We start from the raw sequence: 19,017 nt of genomic DNA, 5'->3' as shown, positions 1-19,017 counted from the left end.
TGTATTCAGCCATAAAAAGTCTCAAAAGCTTCAAAGATTCAATGACTTAATTTGACAATTTTGGTATCAGATTAGCTATAATTTCTGTGATCAACTATAAAAAATATGGCATAGGCTTAAATGTTCACTTCTCCCATCTTCTGCCTACTTCTCCCTACTTAACTGTAAAATCTTACTTCAGATTCTATCACATGGTAGTTTAAATCATACTTCCTTATACACTCTGCTTGCAGTGAGATATTACATAGGTTTCTGTCCTGATGACAACGCCATACTAGAAACTTTTTAGTCTTTATACCTCATGGTAGAGGGTTCCTAAGTCCCTACACAGATTCCCTTACCTCCAAATCCACCCTGACTTTTGTACTTTCCCACATTCAAATATCTCACTCAACTTCGTAACAGAGGAACAAATTTTGTTTCACTTTTAGGGCTGATCTAAATGATCCCATTCATGTACAGAGAATGTGGGGACCTTTCAAACAAATACCAAAGATTTTGTTCCACTGAGCAGAAATTGCAGAGTTAATGATTTGGTAATGCCTGGGTCTGTGAAGATTGAAGTTCTGCCCAAGATTAACTAAAAGTAGCTCAGAGGTCTAAGATTTCAGGTCAAAATGTTCTTAATATTGTGTTTGTACTCAAGAGAGATCCAAGTGGACTTACCCTGGAGACATTAGAGAAATGGTTGGGCAGTATATCCACCCTTTGGTCTGCTATGTCAACAGTTTGATCACAAACTTCTCCTCAGTAGCTTTCTTAAAATATCTATCATCAAATGTTAACACTGACAACCATTTTACTACTTTTGGACAGTTACAGTCTCTTCCCTCTAAAGGAAAATTCTGGTACGGATAGAAGTTAAGAGGCCTGGGATATATGTGGTCCCAGCCCTCCGGGTCCTGCAGGCGTTACTCATTGCTTTTAAGGTTAGTAAATTGGGAGACACTTTGGGGGTCATCGGTGAAACCCATTAGAACTGCTCTTGGCACTGGGCACTAGGGAGAGAAAGAGTGTGTCCTGGCCCTGCTCTCTGGCCCCTTCGATCCACCACGATGGGCCCTTTGTATCTTCTTTCATATTCTGGCTTGAAGACGGTTTGACAAGAAATGGCCTACTCAGCTTGGCCAATAATGTACTTCTTCAGTTAAAGTGAAAGACAGCCAGGCTGTCCCAGCCTCTAGACAGAGGCAACAAAAATATGGAATTAAGTGAAGTGCCTGTCCTCCATCATAGGGATTGAAAGCAGGATCATGCTGCAAAGAGTGGTAATCAGGAGAGTACACAGACAAGAGCAGGGATGAGAAATGGGAAAATCATGAATGTCCAGGAGCCAGTCTGAGGGCTTGCTTAGGAATCTAGGTATACACTTAACCTGGAACTCTGCTTTGTGATGGAATAAAAACCTACCTTTAGCTTGAGCTTGTCTTAGTTGCTTTTACCTAGAACCAGGATCCTAGTGGCCTGGATCATTTCCAGGGTTCCTTCATCCTCTAGATTCTGACTTTCAAATGGAATGCTTTTCCTTCCTTCTGTAGGTGCGGTCATGAATGACCATAAAGGTTTTTTAATTCTCTGAAATAAACTTAGCAAAGTGCTGCTCTTTTGGTTTTGGTGATCCTGAATTCTGAATTCTTTTCAAATATAAATGTATTTCCTGGTCTGCAAACCACCTGATCATTTTGATTCAGGTAAGTAAATTCAGATTACAATCCTTACAGAGAAACTTCTATGGCTCATTGATATACATCAGTTCCAAGCAACCTGGACAACTTGTGAGGCCACAAGCATTAACCTGTCCTTGTAGAGCTCTGGATCTCTGAATTGGTCTTTAACAAAGTGATGACCTTCACTCAGACCCTTTCTGTATCGCTCCAGAGACTGGCACAATGGTCCCAGCTTTGGTTGGGAATCAGAAAAACTGTGTTTTTATTGCATTGACATAAAAATCATAAAACTAAAAAGCCAAACAAACAAATAAAACCAGCAAAGAGTTAGTGCAAATGGGATGTGATTTAATGTAATTTATTTTTAAATTTTTTTTTGTCTTTTTCCTTTTTATCAGTACCAGGGATCGAACTCACGATTGCCTGCTTGCAAGGCAGGCGCTGATGCCCCTGAGCTAAACCCCCAGCCCCTGTGATTTATTTTTACTTTCTATTTCGAGTAGTTGCTCAAGAAAAATTTAAAAGCATCTTCTCTGCTATTTCCTCTTCTCCCTGCAGGCTTAACTTACCAGGTTTAGTTACTTAGTATTTTGGTTTTAAAACTGAACTAGTTTTGTGTTACATGACAATTTAGAGCTCACGTTTTTCTGACATATATTAAAATATAAAATTAATCATTTTTCTTAATTAAAAATACATTATTTTAAATTTAGTTTCTGTTCACTTAAGATTTTGAGAAGTTTTACAATGAAATACAAAAACAGAGCCATGGAAATAAAACTAAAATAATCTAAAAGACTTAGCAGAAATCAATTAGAGAAGATAGATTCAAGTAACAGGATCCAGGGTTCATTGGCTAATTAAAATTGTGCACTGAATTCATCTCTCAGGAAAAACATTTCAGGTCGAAGAATATATACATTTTTACTTATAGGATATTTATAGCATTGTAATACTAGAAAATCCGAAAGCTAAGTAACTTTTTTCAAAGCACGTACCTCATTCAGCTTATAAAAGCGAAATCAAAACATTATGGATCCAGGTCACTAATCATGAATCTCAAAGAAACTAAATATATTTTGCCTGTCAGTTTTTTGTCTTTTGTTCTTTTTCTTTCTTTCTGAGGCAGGGTCTCGGTATGCAGTTCAGGCTAGCCTAGAGCTCACTTTGTAACCCAGGCTGGTCTTGAATTCACAATGATTTTCCTGCCTCAGCCTGCCGAGTGCTGGAATCACAGGCCTCCACCCCTGACTGCTTTTCCATGTTTTGACTTTTCTGAAAATTCTGAGGATCAAGACAAAGTCAGGTACGGTGCCACACACTCGTAATCCCAGTACTGAGGGTGCTCAGGCAGGGGAGTGTTGGGAATTCAAAGCCAGCCTTAACTGCACAGCAAGCTCCCGTCTCAGAGACAAACTCCCTCAAAAATCCAAAAAGACACAAAAAAGGAAAACATCCACGGTTAACAAGACTTAAGGTGTCAGACTTTGAAAGTTATTTTCAGAAGGTCAAATATAGTTTTCATACCAACCAAAATTTGTACAATGAAATCTCTGGAAGCACTATCTTCAGAAAATTTTCAATGTTTATTAATTTGATGCTTATAAACATAATAAAATAGAGCAGAAACATCATTTTAGTTAACTTGGGGGGCGACAGTACAAGAGTAAGGTATGTACATTTAAACAGTTTCCACTCCCGAGTTTGCTGGCTACAATGCACCATTCCACCCTGGACACTTGCAACGCGTGGCCTAGGCTGGGCAGGGCGTCCGGAGGTGCCAACCAGGCCGCGGCCTAGGACAGGTGGCCCCTCTTCTTCTGCAGGGCCTTCATGAGGTCAGACATGAAGTCCTGCTCGGCAGCCGCCGGACCCGGGCACTCTGACCTCCTGGCGGGCGCCGGAGACCTCTTGGCGGCTGCAGGGGGCGCCCTGGGCGCGGCGAAGGGCGGCAGCGGCGGTGGTGGCACGAAGTCCGGGGGCGGGTCAGCGAATTCGGGGGGCGGTGGCGGGAGCGCCTCGTCCTCCTCCACCTCGTCCTCGGGGGGCGGCGGCGGCGGCGGCGGCGGGAGATCTTCAAGTGGGGGTGGCGGCAGGAGGTCTCCGGGGGAGGGCGCGGCCTTGGGCGGCGGGGGCGGCGGCACGGGTGTGGCGGGGCCGCGGGGCTCGGAGCTCCGGCGCGCGGGCGGTGGCGGCGGGCTGGCTTTGGGCAGCGGCTGCGTCCGGGGCGCTCCCGGGTCGGGCGGGCCGTGGGCGGGCTTCTCCTTGGAGAGAGCGACGCGGGTGGAGTGACGCGGCTGTTGCCGGAGGGGTCCCGCGGGCTGCCCTCCGCCTGCCCTCAGTCCCCGGTCCCCGGAGCGCTGGGCCCGCGCGACACAGAAGCCGCGTGCTGCGTCCGCGTGCTGCGTCCGCGCGCCGAGGGGGCGGGGGGCCGTGGGGCGCAGGCGCACGCGCCTTCCCCAGAGGCCCGAGGGCGCCCGCCTCTCGTGGCCCCGCACAGCCTGAGGCGCCCCGCCTCGCCCTCTGCCGGCCGGCAGGTGAGGGCCTGTGCAGAACGGTGCGCCTCCAGCTCCGCACCTCCGAGAAGGGGCAGGCGGGAAGCCCAGCATCTGCTGCGGGGTTAGTTTACCTGTGCTAAACGGTGTGAAAGGCAGACATAGCACGTACTCCGGGGTCCCCGTTATTATCTCAGGGTATGATGAAACGGAATGGAAATACGTGAGACCCAAAAAGTAAAACAATGATGCGTGCGCTATTGGGAGCACCAGATTTGGTCTGGCCTTCACCTGTCAACTGTGGAGTTAGTAACAACAACAACAACAACAACAACAACAACAACAATGTATATTAATCTAAGGCAACTTCTCCAGAAATTTATGGCAGCTGAGTTGAATGTCGTTATTTTCGTGATAATTACCACTCCAATTGACATTTCATCAGGCTTCCATTTTTTCTGCTTAATAATCTCCTACCACTGAAGATTAAAGTTGGAAGTTTTTTTCTTAAACAAGTGCTTCATGATTGAGTTTAAGTTGTTGAACAGGCTGCTTGGGAATTGGTGTTCCCACATAGTAAAATGCTTTCTTTTGGTAACAGGGATTGAACTCATGACTTCATCTTTGCCAGACAGGCATTTACGCCACTGAGCTAAATCTGCAGCCGTAAAATCCTATTTTGGCTTTCTCTTATTTCTTTGGGGCTTTCTAAATGCTTCAAGTGATGTTATAGAAATAGCTGAAAGCACATTATATGACAAAATTGTTAGGCTGGAGAAGATAAGAAAATTAAGAGAAACTCGACTTTGAAAAGCCTACAGTAGTTCTCAAAAAATATAAAACATTCAACAAACATCAAGATTTAATTGTTTCTACCTCTCAAGGATGGAAAAAAGTGAAGGAGTCAATGAGGGGAAAATTAAGCTAAACATACTAGTGGTAAGTTACTGTCACAATTATTCAAGGTAGCTTAGAATCATATGGGAAGCATTCAATGGGATTTATATAGCCATGAGACGTTATGAACAGGACAGGTAAAATGACTAAATGACAATGATTGCTATGATTTTTAGATCGATTTAAGTGAATCTTCGTTAATATATTGAAAAAACTTAGGGAGACTGTAAAACTAATTTGGATTTCATTTTATTTTAATGGTGCTGGGGGGGGGCCCTCAGCCTCACACTCACTAGGCAAGTAGTTTACTACTAGCTAGTCCCCAGCACTTGGCAATTTATTTTAAAATGTATTCTCATCTCCATCACCTTGAGAATGTATGTAGGACATTAAAAGGAAAATACAAAATATGAAATACACATTATATAGTATAATCCTTTTGTAGCATTCTAGTCTGCTTTTGGGACCCACTTAACCCAAAAGGCTTTTGAGTAACTAACTGGTGCCCTAATTTACTCAGAAAAAATATGTAGCTATTGCAAGAGCTTAAAACTCAGGGGTGCTATTTTTTCAAATATTAAAATTAAAGAGGAAAATTATTTCTGTAAAACAAATGTTGCTAAATGCTTTCAGCATTTAAAATAAATGCTTACATTTTCATGAGGCAATGTGCTAAGAGCTGGTTTTTGTGTTTGATTCTAGCCTAGGTGACTTTACTATAAAAAATACAAAGCAGTTTCCCAAATGAAATCCGACTATGGTGACTTCTCAGTGTTGGAGCCACATCTGCTTGTCAGTCCCCGAACACCGCTCATGGGTTAGAAGGCGGGCCGGGAGTGCCAGCTGCGGCAGGTGGTGGGGCTCCCCTGGAGCCTTACCTTGCTGGTTTCAGCCTGTCTCTGGGCCTCCTGGAGAACAGTGCTGACGCGAGGTACAGCCTGGGGAATCTGACCATTGGACTGGGTGTTGCTGGCCTTCAGTCCTGAGAGGGAGAGAAAGAGAAGCAGAGTGTGGACAGGCAGTTTCAATGTTTCTGAAAGTGAATCTGAGCGGAAGAAAAGCTTCACAGGTAATGTGTGGTATGCGAGGCCTTGGGAGAAGGGTAAGGCTGCAGCCGGGGTGTTGCTCAGTCATGAGCCTAGCGGGCCTCTGGGTTCACTCCCTAGCACCAAATACAGACATTTTTTTAAAAAAAATTTAAGGTTCTAGGGCAAAGTTTATATGAGATTCGGTACAATGGGGCAGGGGATGCAGCTCAGTAGTAAAGTATGTTTCAAGCTTTATGTTTGATCCATAGCACCCCACATAAGTGAATATGAGGTACTTAGGAAAGTGTGCATACTTAAAGCCTACACAGTAACATGTGACTTGGACCCAAAGGAAAAATGTACCCTCTTTTAAAGACTTTTTCTTTGTACCTGAAGAGTAAACCTTGAAAATCTCATTTCAGAAAATTAGTTTTTAGGAGTACAGAAAAATCTTTTAATGTTCTCAGCGAACTGCACTTTAGAGAAACAATAGATGGAGGCAAAATGTGCAAATCCCTGATATATTCTTGAATTAGATGTGTTTTTCTGTCAGAGTCCTGGTGGATACTTACTTTATTCCTGCCTTTTAATGTGCTCTTTCACAGCAGAGGGATGACTCACTGAGGGTTACAGGTTTTGTTGTTGTTTGTTTTGTGCCGGGGGCAGAACCTTGGGTCTTGCACATGCTAAGGATGCGTTCTACCACCAAGCTATGCCACATCCGCAAGGTTTATGGATTTCAAAAACTCAGAAGAAGCTGCATGTTGATTTTTCTGCCTCCTTAGAGAGCATCCTGGGGACAGATCAACTGAACTACTACCCAGCTCATGCCAGCGGGCTTGTCCTCCCCAAATCAAGGGAGAGATTGCATTAGCCATTCTTCACATTAGATATTCTGTCAAACAGTTACTTCTTTGAAGAATTTCCCAACTTTTTAAAAATGGAAATACTGGGAATTGAACCTAGGGCCTTTGCATTGAGCTACATCCCAACCCCTTGTCATTTTTTTTTTTTTTTGACACAGAGTCTCACTAGGCTCAAACTTGTGATCCCATTGCCTTAGTTTCCCAGAGTGCTAGGCTTGCATGCATGCACCACCATGCCTGGCTGTTTTCCAAGAATTTGGGGGAAGCCATTGATCAACATAACCCAAAGAAGGCCATGAAACACTTTAGGACATTGGAGAGAAGAAGGGAGAGTTTTATGATGTGGTTATGTAGTCTTCATGTATTTCTCTACAAACTGTTAGGTGTGAAATGAAAACTCTGTACAGAGAGAAACCGCACCATGCCTTAACCTTGTGATCAAAATGAATGTTGTCATAGGGGCAGTTAGATTTGGATACCTCCAACTGTGGTACCTGAGGGCAGAAGAATACTCATGTAGTATTCCTGCCCGAAGTACCTACCCAACCTGAAGTGAATTATGAGGAAACACACATACATCTAAATTGAGGAACATACTAAAAGTGAACAGATCTTATTCTTTTAAAAATGCAAATATCTTGCTATTCAGAGAAAAGCTGAGGTAATACTCCAGGTGAAAGGACTTATGGATATGAAACAACTCAATGTAATATGCAATACACACTCCTAGACTGAAGCTGTTCCAGGAAAATACACTGCTGTAAGGCTGCCATTGAAACCCATGCTCAACTGCAGTGTGGACTGAAGCTCCAAGAAAAGCACTCTATCCTATTAAACATTAAATTTCCCTAACTAGCAGGGAACTCCCTGTTCCCAGAATAGCCAGACTGGTCACATCCAATGAAGGTGTCTTTAAATGCTGAGTGGTATCTACCTTATTGTAACCTTTGTACTGTCACAGTGGTTTTACCATTTGTGACACTGAAGCTGGACCATCAACTTGATTAGCTCAGGAGCTGCTCACAGTAGTAGCAGAGCACATGTTTGGATGTATACTGGTGGGCTGTGGAGGTGTGACCCTGGGGTGCTTATCTGACCCCTTATCCTTTCCTCTTTGTTCCTCTACTCTGTTTCCTGGCCACGATGAGCTAAGCACATTTGCTCCCCCATGCTTTTCCACCATGATGTTTTTGCCATGGAACCAGCTAATCATGGAGTGAATCCCCAGAAACTGTGAGACAACTTTCTTTTAAATTGTTGCTACTGGGTATCGTGTGGAGCAACAGGAAAGCTGGCTAACATCCTTTGAAGCAGCAACAGACACAAAGTCCAAGACAATAATCAGAACCCTTGTGTTAGAAATGGTTCTAGTTCTTTGTACTATTATCATAAACATAATGCATTTGAATCAGCTCAGCCACACAGGAGATACTAGATACTGGCTTCTATATTCAGTCTCCTTGGCTGTGGAGTGAGGAAGTGTGGAGTCAGGGCTGTTTTAAGAACCAGAAATAGTGCATTCAGTCCTCTGTATCCATGGATTCCATATCTTCAGATTCAACCAACCACCAAACAAAAATATTTGCATCTGTACTGAACATGTAAAGATTTTCCCTTGTCACTATTCCTAAACAATATAGTAAGCAGCTACTTAAATAGCATTTAATTAGGCTTTATAAATAAACCAGAGATGACAGAAAGTATGGGAAGATACATAGTTTATGTACACGTACTATGGCATTTTAGGTGAGGTACTTAGTCCTAAAAGCAAACCTCCATGGATAATTGTATATGTAAAAAAACCTCCAAGGGACAAAGGTATATGTGAAAAAAAAAAAACAGCACATAGTACCCACTCCATGCCTCAGTGCTCTGTTCTTAAAAATATAAACCAGTTTCTATTATGTTACCCCTAGAAGGTGATGTCTAGCACTGGATATAGGATTTCAGCTATGAAAGCACAGAAGCAAAACACCAGGGCATGATCTCTTCCTTTGTATAAGTAGTCTTCTGGGTACTCATGGAGCCTCAGACAAATACAATATTTGTACCCTGATGAAACACAGCTCCCTATTAGCTTACCCTAAACCTGGGATCATTTGTTAAAAAATAGACACAGGGGTATTGTATGGGGTGGGGAGATGGGGGCAGGCTAAGCCTTCTCACCAGAAGAGAAACATATTCAATGTGAGTATATAAAGTTTGCTATTGTAACCTGTGTTGGGTAAGACTGAACATGAGCTCTGAGCTTTGAGTGCGTGTTGGAATTTCTCCTCTGCTTATGTCTTAGTTACTTTTCTCTTGTTGAGACAAAATACCCAATACTCAAAGTAGGAGGGGAAAAAGGTTTATTTTGCTCACAGCTTATAGAGGTTTCAGTCCATAATTAGCTGGCTCCAAGGCAGGATGGCATGGGAGACAGGAATTGCCAAGGAGAAACAGTTCATGGTGGGCAGGAGGTAGCAAAGTAAGCAAGAGAAAAGACAGGCCTTTCTTTCCCTTGTACTGTATCCTTGCTAGCAGGATTAGAACAGGACCAAACCAATCAGTGGACTGATTTAGTAATCACCCACCTTTAATCCTAGCGCCCCTGTCCTAGCATTGCACCATGAATCAGTCACGCACTCTAGATTCAGCCACCTCTGAAAAAGCCCCACCCATGACTGCCCCACCCAGACGCAAGCCATAAAGCTTAGTACCTGTGGAAGGCTGAGCTGGTGTAGCTGTGTTGACGGTACCCAGGTTTGTCCACCGAGAGGCAAGTCCAGCCCTTGCCACAGCCCGCTGATAGTTATCATAGAGTGTCTTTCCATACTAGCAAGGGAATAGAAAGGAAGAGGGAATTTATTTCTTTCAATTTCTCCACTCAATTGCAATATGCACAATGAGGAAAAAACACACTCCGATTACTCTTCACTCCTTATCCAAGTGAGTTCTTTGTATATTTTAATAAAACATCATTTTTTCACATGTTAAATAATTTTCCAGATTAGCAAAATCAGTTAACTCTTTCATCTACACGCTACAGAGCTTTGTCCAAACAATTCTGATTATGTCTTTAAACGTACAACTGTACTATGGATTCAGCCTTTTGTTTCTCTCACCTTCCCTCACTTCCTCTCTTTCCTTCTTTCTCTCTTTTTTCTCCTTCTCCCTCTTCCTCCCTCTCATGCTGGAGATCCATCCCAGACCTTCACTCACAGTAGGCAAGTGTCCTGTCACCAGCTACACACCCAGTCCAATCTCGTGTTTCCTAACTGCACACTAAGCTGAAATCCTCTCCTTGTGTAACTATCTGAAAAGTTTCATTTGAAGGTCAAGCCTTGATTCTCGGGTCAGTGGAGAGGTCCATGTCGCTACCCCTTGCACCTACTTAAAGAACTCAGCAGGCAAACATATGAGATAGTATTTGTGGTTGTGCCCACGAGCGGGCCGGTTACTTCACAGCACAACAGCTGGAGCCTTGTCAGGAAGCCGCTGGCGACTCCAATGCCCTCTCACCTTGGCGATCCTTATCCCCATGACCCACTGGTTGAGAGTTCTGGCATCGTCACAGCAGAGGTACTTGATGTACTGAGACTCCTTCTGAATTTGGGGGTGCTAGAAAGAAGACATTTCAAAGACAGCTTATAAACATTTATCAGGAGCTTCAAGAACTTTTCCAAATAACTTTTAAAAAAACAATAATGTGCGACTGATTGAGGTGGAAGCAAAAATTGGTATTAGTAATTTTGATAGTAATTTGGTAGTAATTTTAGGTATAGGAAAAGAAATACTTTTTAAAATGGCTAAACTTCAAAAGGATTTAAGAAAGAACCATAAGGGAATTAATATACCTTTATATATCTTTTTTTTTTAATGTCACAGAGCTAATGTGTACAGAAACTATGGTTTTACAGCTCCCAAAACTAAGTCCAGGGGTTACATCTGCTGTCAAGAACTTAAGAGTTTTGCAATGATATTCCTCAACTGTTAACTTTCATCCAAATGAGCTTCTATGTGCTCTCCAAAGGATTGCAGAAGAAGTGTTTGGATCTATTTTCAAGTAGTATTGAGTCATGGCTTGGGGGTGGGGGGATGAGCAAGGACTATCTAGGCCTCTTGGAACTCACAAGAATAATAAGGAATGGCAGATGTGATGACAATGGGACCTCCAGTACTTTACTTTAGTTCTCTGCCTCCTTGTAATCCTGTTTTGTGTTTCTAATAGAGTGCATGCTCCACGAGGATGGAAATTATTGTTTCTCATTTGCTGAAGACTCCTGTACCTGGTGCATGGTACCTATTTATGTCCAGATGTCAAAGTAATTGTTGAAAGAACTCACAAAGCATTTCTTTCTTTCTTTCTTTCTTTCTTTCGAGATGGATCTCCATCTTGCTATATAGTTCAGACTAACCTTGAACTCATAAAGTACTTTTTATTCAGTCACATATACTGTAGCCACAGGGTGACAGACAGATAACCAATTCTGAAATATGTGCCAGGTCAATTTTCATAGGTCATTATACTTGTAACTAATTTTACTGTATGAAGATAATTAGTGATTACAGTGTGTGTGTGTGTGTGTGTGTGTGTGTGTGTGTAAGAGAGAGAGACAGAGACAGAGACAAGAGAGGCAGAGGCAGATGCAGAGGCAGAGAGAGGTTAGGCCTCTTTTTTCTGGATTCCATAAAATAGTTTGTTAATCCAAGCTAGGTTTAGGATGAATTAAGATGGCCTGAATTGCTGAAGATCTGAAAAAGGCATGGGAAACCAAGGCAGCCAGGCACATCTGTGGGCTTGCTGTGCTCGGAGTGGGTAGGGACAGAGCAGAAGCGTCCCTTCTCCTCCTACGGTGTCGTATCAACTGCTCACTTTTACTTTCTGTATAGTCAGTCCAAGGAACCGATAAATTGTGAGGTGATCTGAACAAAGGGCTTTGTACTTTTGAGTTGCAATTGGAAACTAAGGAGAAGTATCCAGGCTTGTTTTCCTGCTGGTCTTTCCAGTGAGCTAGCCTGTGATACTGTCTTTGACCAGAAAGGATAATGAGACACTCACAGACAGACTGTTAGGGTGTGGTGAAAGTTCAGTCATTTCTAATGAGAAAAACTGGTGCTCAGACAGGTTGGTTATGTTTCTAGACTTAACTAAAATTTTTGTATTTATCTTAAGCTATCAAGTCAAAATAACAGACTGAGGATACTGCTGAAAAATCCAGAAGATACAAAGAATTCCTTTTTTTTGATCTTTTGAACCAACTATGTGAGGTCTACCCTTACAGTCTTGTATTTAAATAGGCTGCTTCCTGTTTAGACCCTTTTGTCTGGAGAATTTCCCTCAGTAACGCTTGGAGAGCAGTCAATTCCTATTAGCTTGGGAGCCACAGATTTCTCTCTCCTGAGGGCAGAACAACCTCCCCTCAGGCTCCTGAAAGCTGCTGTTGTTTTTGGATCTGACCGGCAGGTGGCAGGAAACACTTTCAGATGACAAGATTTCATTGTTGGTTCAGTGCTTGCTTGATAATAATTCAGAATGTTCAATTTTAGTTTGCAAATGCTGTCCCAATAATGATGTCCTTTGGAGACCCTTAAAACTGGAAATCTCTATCAACTCAGGTAACGTGTCTTACTAGAAAAAAGCATTTGTTGCACTTATTAAACTGAAGATAAGACTGACAAAAAATACAAGCCAGGTATTAACAGATGGAATGTGACATTCCAGAAATGCCTGCAGCATTCTCAGCTGCAAAATGAAACCACAACCCCTGTCCTTGAAAGTACCAGTGACCAGCTCCTACCCTACAGTTTTGTCTTGTCACGTCAGAGGGGTAAGCACTGGCCTCTCCACTGATTTACAGTTTCTAATTTGTTTAAGAAAGGGCTATTTTTTCTTTCTGAGATATTTAAAAGGTTGCCATTGTTATTGCCAGCCTTTGTATACTACTTTTTGGGGGTTTGCTTTTGATTTTGGTGCACAGCAAGTCAATCTTCCAGGAGTAGACTAAATTATCCTTGCAAGGAAATGAACAAAGCAGTCTTTTACATACAAGTATCCATTTAAGCACTTCACAATTTCTTAAGTATATTATTCATCTAATGTGGCATTCTCTTAAATAAAATGGTTTGACTATAAAACAGAGGTTTCCAAGGTCTCTTGCAAGCCTCAGAATTTATGGTTCCAAGATGAACTGCATGGGCACGAGGCTCTTTTCTTTCTCCCTCTGTTAGATTGGGCTGAAATCCTGCAGGCTTCCTGGACACCTGAGAGCCAGCACTGTGCCTGACCTCCAGACCTTTCTTGGAATCTTGCCGCAGTGCTTACTTCTGAACTGTCTTGTTCCTCTCTTTATCGGCTGAAACAGTTATTTGCAAAGGGATTTAAGGAGAATGTCAGTGGCTCAGATTCCTCCTCATTGATCTGACTGTTCCTGACCATAAAAAGAGAGAAGCTTTCTTAGGACAGAAAGCACAGCTCACAAAGGTCAAGGCCATTGCAGAATGCTACAGCCAGAACGGATCCTGCAGGTCCTCTGAACTTACAAAATGAGGCTGAGTGTCAGAAGTTAAATGTGTCCAGGTCCAGAGTTAGCAACAACACCATAACTAGAACAAAGGCTCTCATTCAACAAATAATGCAGAGAAATCTGATTTCTAGGTGAATAAAGAACAAAGGCCAGCTTAAACCATAATCAGGGAATGTCAACAGGTATGTGGTTAGTTTATGATGTGCCTCACTTTATGACAGAAATTTGAAAATAGAGGCTGAGAAAAGTGTTTTGAAGAAGTAACAGGATGTTGTAGTAATATTCAAAAGCCTTTGTGGAAAAGTTTTGGGAGCCATGGAAAAATCAGCAAAAACCAAGTTGGAGAGGTTTGGAACAAAGGGCTTTGTGTGAAATCAGAACGTCCTACCCGGCACCGGGGATCACAGGACCTTGTCAGAAAGCAAAATTAAACGAAGTAACTGTGGTTATATGGATGGTGGCCCAGAATGAGTAATACCATGGAAGACAGAGAGGGGAGAGGAGAAAGGGGCAGCGGAGAGCTGAGTGAAAGACAGTGATAGAAAACGAACTTTTGCCTTGGAGATTGCATGAGAAATGGGAAGTGTAAGGAATGTAAGGCTCATTTCTGTTCCCAGCTTTGTAGAGTAAGTGGCTGTTATGTTTGTGTCTCCTCTAAAAGTCCCAATCCCTGGTACTTATGAATGTGACCTTATGTGGAATAAGTCTTTGCAGATGCAATCATGTTAAGATCATACCAAATCAGGGTGGGTTCTGGTCTAACAGGACTGCTGTCCTAATGACAAGAGCAGGAGCAACCCAGACATATACACAGCGAGAAGCCAGCCGTGTAACCACGTGCAACCATGCAGGTAGAAACTGGCGTTAGGCAGCTCCCTGCCAACAAATGCCAAGGACCACAAAGCTTCCAGCAGCTGGAAGAAAGGTGCAGAACTGATTTTCCCTCAGAGCTCTCCAGAAGGAATCCAATACTGATTTTGAATTTTGATCTGTTGTCTCCTGAAGCACTAAAGAAATAATTTCCATTGTTAAAAGTCATTTGTATCTGTCATGGCAGCTCTAGGAAACCACTGCCATAGGTGGTGACACCATTAATCCTGAGGGATTGTTAGGGTAGGGAGAAGGAGGGAATCACTGTCTGACAAGTCACAGTTGAGGTGCCCCTTACACTGGCTTTTACAGCAGGCATGGGGCTAACAGAGGTGGTGAGACTACTGGCTGCTGAGTGAGAGGAATTAGCATTTCCCCAGCACTGGGGCTGTGGCTGGGAATATGGTCTCTCAGAGACAGCAGGAGTCCAGTGAGAACTAAATATAGAAGGAACATGGAAATTTTTCTGGGGTGTTGGGGAGAAGGAGAAGCCAGCAGAACTGGAACTAAACCAGGCAGATGGAGGAGGGGACCAAGATTATAAAATGAGGAAGTGGTTACTAGTGCAAAAGGCACTGAACACGACCACAGGTCTGAGGCCTGGGAAAGTTTGTTGTTCCCCGGAAAGCTAAGCTATGAGTTTGAAGAGAGGCAGAGGGAGAAAGCTGTCAGCATGCCTACTCTTCGACACCTTCCTTCTGTTTCCTTCCGTTCACTGATGTATCACAAGATCTCAAATAGATTTAGGTCAGGAAATCTTTTGGAATGAATGAAGTACACTGACAGTGACAGTGAGGACACGGAGGAGCCGGACGGCTCTCAAGAGGTCTGAGTGGAAGGGAAATCAGGCCAACTGAAGCCTTTGTTTGAAGGGGTGGAGCAGATAAAAAGGGGAAGTGGTTGAGAATCCCCAAATTAAGCAGTATTTGAACATGACTGTGTTCCAAGGGGAAGAACTCTTACCACTGCAGAGGGAGCAGGGGCTGGGGTGAAGTGCAAGGCTGAGGTCCGCAGAAACCAGGAGAAAAACTGGTAACATTCCTGCATGCAGGAATGATCTGGAGCCCAGCTACAAGCAGAGGCAAGTTACAGAGTGAGAGACGCGGCTCCAGTGTTTCACCCTTAAATCAGGCCAGAAGAGAGGTGTACGGAGAGGGGGATGTTGACCAGGAAGCTTGGGTCCAAGAAATTAAAGGTAGAAAGTAAAAAGGGTTTGTTTGCCAGAGTACAGACCTAGAAGCAGCCATGACCTTGGCCAGCTCCACAAACCTTTTCGAGTTCCTGTTCTGACATTTATGATACAGGAACGGTAACATCTTTCATGGAGGATGTTAAAAAGATTCAGTGAAATAATAGAAGAAAAGGACGGAGTATGGGTCCTGCTGCCTGACAGGGAAGCAATCGCTGTTACTACTATTAGTGATAGAACCAGGTTTCAAAGAACATTGAGGGGTAAGCACCCTGCTATGTTTTTCTATTCATTCACTCATTCATTCATTCGTTCATTCATCTGTTCCCTGGATTTGTACTACCACTTACAATGTGTCCGATGCTGACATGAGCTTGGGAAACACAATAGTAAATATGATAAAAGTGTCCCTGCTCTCAGAGCACAGTTATTCTAATAAGGGAGAAAGTCAGTAAAAATGCACAACAGTAGGCAATACAATGTCATCTTGGGAGAAATACCATGAAGCTTGAACTCAGCAGAGTACAGATAGGCAGTAGGCAAATGATAACTGGACTCTGGGTTCCTCATCATTTCTAGGGAACCCACAGTCCACTACTCTTTCCGGATACTCTACCACCTCTTAACAGATTTCTGTAAAATCTAAGTTCTTCCTCAACACTTTTACTTCCTCTACCTGATCAAGCTACAGAGTGGGGTGAAAAATAATTCACAGAGCAGCAGCTCCACTGTATGTGTAGGACGGGATTGTGCATGAAGATCAAGACTGTAAGAAAAGAAAGGGTTCTTAGGTCCTAAGTGCTCCCTCCTGTTCCTGCGCCTGCCAGTGAGTATGCACAGTCTCCCTAGGGACCAGCCAAGCCTCCACTGCCTTCTCAGAGAGCGGTCCGAACGACAGCATCAGCACCACCTGCCAACGTGTCAGAAAGCAAATTCCCAGGCCTGATCCAAGACGCACTGAGTCAGCAACTCTGCAGGCCCAGCAATCCATGTTTTAGGAGCTCTGCTTTAGGAACAAGTTGTGAGCTTGACAGGGTAAAGTTTGAGAACCACTAGATAATAAAAGGGTTTATTTAGGGGCTTGGAATGCCGAGTGGTAGAACGCTCGCTGGTGTGCCATGTGCAAGGCCCTGGGTTCAATCTGAGCAGTGCAAAAAGAAATTATTTGGGGCTGGGGATTTAGCTCAGCGGCATAAGCGCCTGCCTTGCAAGCAGGCAGTCGTGGGTTCGATCCCTGGTACCGATAAAAAGGAAAAAGACAAAAAAAAAAAAAAAAAAAAAAAAAAAAAGAAATTATTTAATACTAGAATGAAGCAATACTAACTACTACTTATGCAGTGTCAGCGTGTCTCTAGACTTTCTAATGTTTCTATGGCATATCTTATTTGATCCCCCAGAAGAGTTGGGTCCTCAAATCTCTACTTTGAACATGAGGAAGTGAGGCTGAGAGTCTCAGCAGTGTTCCTAAAGCCAGAGTTGGAAAGTAGGAGGGCCAGGATTCAAACTCCAACATTTCTGATACCACCTCCACCTCTCCCAGATACACTGTCAGCTGGTAAGCTCGTGCTGAATCAGTGGCTTTGGTCTAGACGCGCAGTCATCACACAGCCACAGAGCCATATGACCTCGTAGCGTGTCTCCAGGTATCCTGGACACCTCATATCATCAATGAACATATTTTTTTGCATTTTGGAAATTGTCTGACCCTAATGAAATTTTCGAATATCTACAAGTAACCACAAGATTCATAAACAAATCAAGTTCTACAAGGCCTATTTACCTAGAAAACTAATAAGCATTCTCAATATTTTGGGAAGCAACTGAGAAGTGTACTGAAGAGCAAAATGAGCAGGGCAATTGTGCATAAAGCAGCTAGCCTTAGAATGAAGCAGACTATCATCTTGTCGAACAGGAAATGCACATTCTCCTGAGCTTGCTCACGACTGCTGTTCCCAGAACCTCACACACTGCTGTGTCTCCACCTCTGATCCTGCTCTTTTTTCCAGAGACTCCAACTCTCTCTGGAAAACTTCACCCTGGGATATGAGGACTTTCAGAAGTTCTGAGTTCAGTACCCAGGGAACCTGTATTGCTGTTCTTGCTGCAGCCTCTGATAACCTTGTTTCTTGGGTCAGAGAAATCAGTCCTACCATGACTCTAGGTCCTAGCCCCAAATTCATGAGCCAACATGAAAAATGGAGTCCCCACATCAATGAATTACCTGGCCCAAAATACCAACAGTGCTGCTGCTGGGAAATGCTTCCCTAGCCAGGATGGTTCCAAAATAATGAGACCACTCACTAGCTTCTGAATGACAACAAGGTACTGGGAATACAGAAGTGAAGTAAGCATACAGAAATCCTTCTCCTCCTGGATTCCGCATTTAGTGTGAGGGAAACGGCTATAAACAAAACATGCAGTATGGTGTCAAGGGCCGTGATTAATATGAAGAAGGGTAGGCGATAGAATATGTCAGAACTGGGACTAGAGAGAGTCAGAAGAGGACAGACGGTTGATAAAAGATGTGAATACAGTGAGACAGCAGGAATTACAAGAGCATTCTAGGTCAAGTGGGACGGCCCTGAGATAGCATGTCAAAGGGAAAAGAAAGGGGAGAAAAATGCTGTCTTCCTTCAGTCTCTTTATGACCATTATTTTGGGAGCATGCTGTGTAGGGTACGGTTTCTCAACAGCAGCACTTGTGGCACTCAGGGTGGATGATGCTTCAGTGTGGGAACTGACTTGTGCATTGGAACATGTTGAGTAGCTAGCTCTCAACCTCTGTTCATCAGATGCTACTAGCACCCGTTTCTTGCCCCAAGACAAAAATGACTCTGTATATTGTAAATAGCTCCTGAGGAGGGCAAAATGCAACCCAATGAGAACTACTAGGAGAGAGTCAGGCTGAGTAAGCTAGTATAGTGCTCACCACCATCATTATTATTTACAAATTACTAAAAATCGATGCTTGGGGATGCAAAAGAAGACTAGGAAAACTAGTTCTAAAGGAAAATTAAGCAATATCTGCAGGTATCAATAAAGTAAAAAAAAATTTTTTTTTGGAACCAGGGATCAAACTCATGACCGCATGCTTGCCAGGAAGGCGCTTATGCTGCTGAGCTAAATCCCTGGCCCCAAAGTTAAAAAAAAAATTAACAAATTACTATTTGATTAAAATAAGCAATGATAATTGTGCAGGAACTCAAAATTATTGAATATATGTGGCCTTAATTATTATATTTATCTAAGAATAAGCACAAAAAGATACCAAGGCCCCAAAGCCAGACCTCTGTAAACACACAGACCATGGACACATCATATGTGTGATTATAAGAATAACTCTCTATTGTTCTAACTGGTTTGATTTAATTTAAATTTTAAGTTCAAACCACGTGAACCATATCAAACATTTGATAATACATTGCCTTTTGACAATATATACCCTGGAAAGTTTCACAGCTCGGTAATTTTTAAAGTGATTTATTTCTTGCTATTTTGT

General features: G+C 43.0%; 1 protein-coding gene across 1 annotated transcript in view; it reads right to left on the bottom strand.

The window, feature by feature from the left end:
• Positions 1 to 3,234: 3,234 nt before the first annotated feature.
• Apbb1ip (amyloid beta precursor protein binding family B member 1 interacting protein) overlaps positions 3,235 to 19,017 on the bottom strand; it is a 102,295-nt gene continuing 86,512 nt past the window's right edge. The window contains exons 11-14 of the mRNA XM_063238044.1: positions 10,455 to 10,553; positions 9,653 to 9,767; positions 5,938 to 6,041; positions 3,235 to 3,931 (exon numbers count right to left, since the gene is read on the bottom strand). Of these exons, the coding sequence (XP_063094114.1) occupies positions 3,464 to 3,931; positions 5,938 to 6,041; positions 9,653 to 9,767; positions 10,455 to 10,553 (786 nt within the window). The 3' untranslated portion in view covers positions 3,235 to 3,463. The remainder of the gene's footprint in view (positions 3,932 to 5,937; positions 6,042 to 9,652; positions 9,768 to 10,454; positions 10,554 to 19,017) is intronic.

This window comes from Cavia porcellus, unplaced genomic scaffold (genome assembly GCF_034190915.1).
Source record: "Cavia porcellus strain 051 isolate PalLab524CR breed Dunkin Hartley unplaced genomic scaffold, mCavPor4.1 scaffold_27, whole genome shotgun sequence".
Lineage (NCBI taxonomy): Eukaryota > Metazoa > Chordata > Mammalia > Rodentia > Caviidae > Cavia > Cavia porcellus.
Note: the sequence above shows the minus strand (reverse complement) of the source record. Positions and strands in the feature narration are given on the sequence as shown.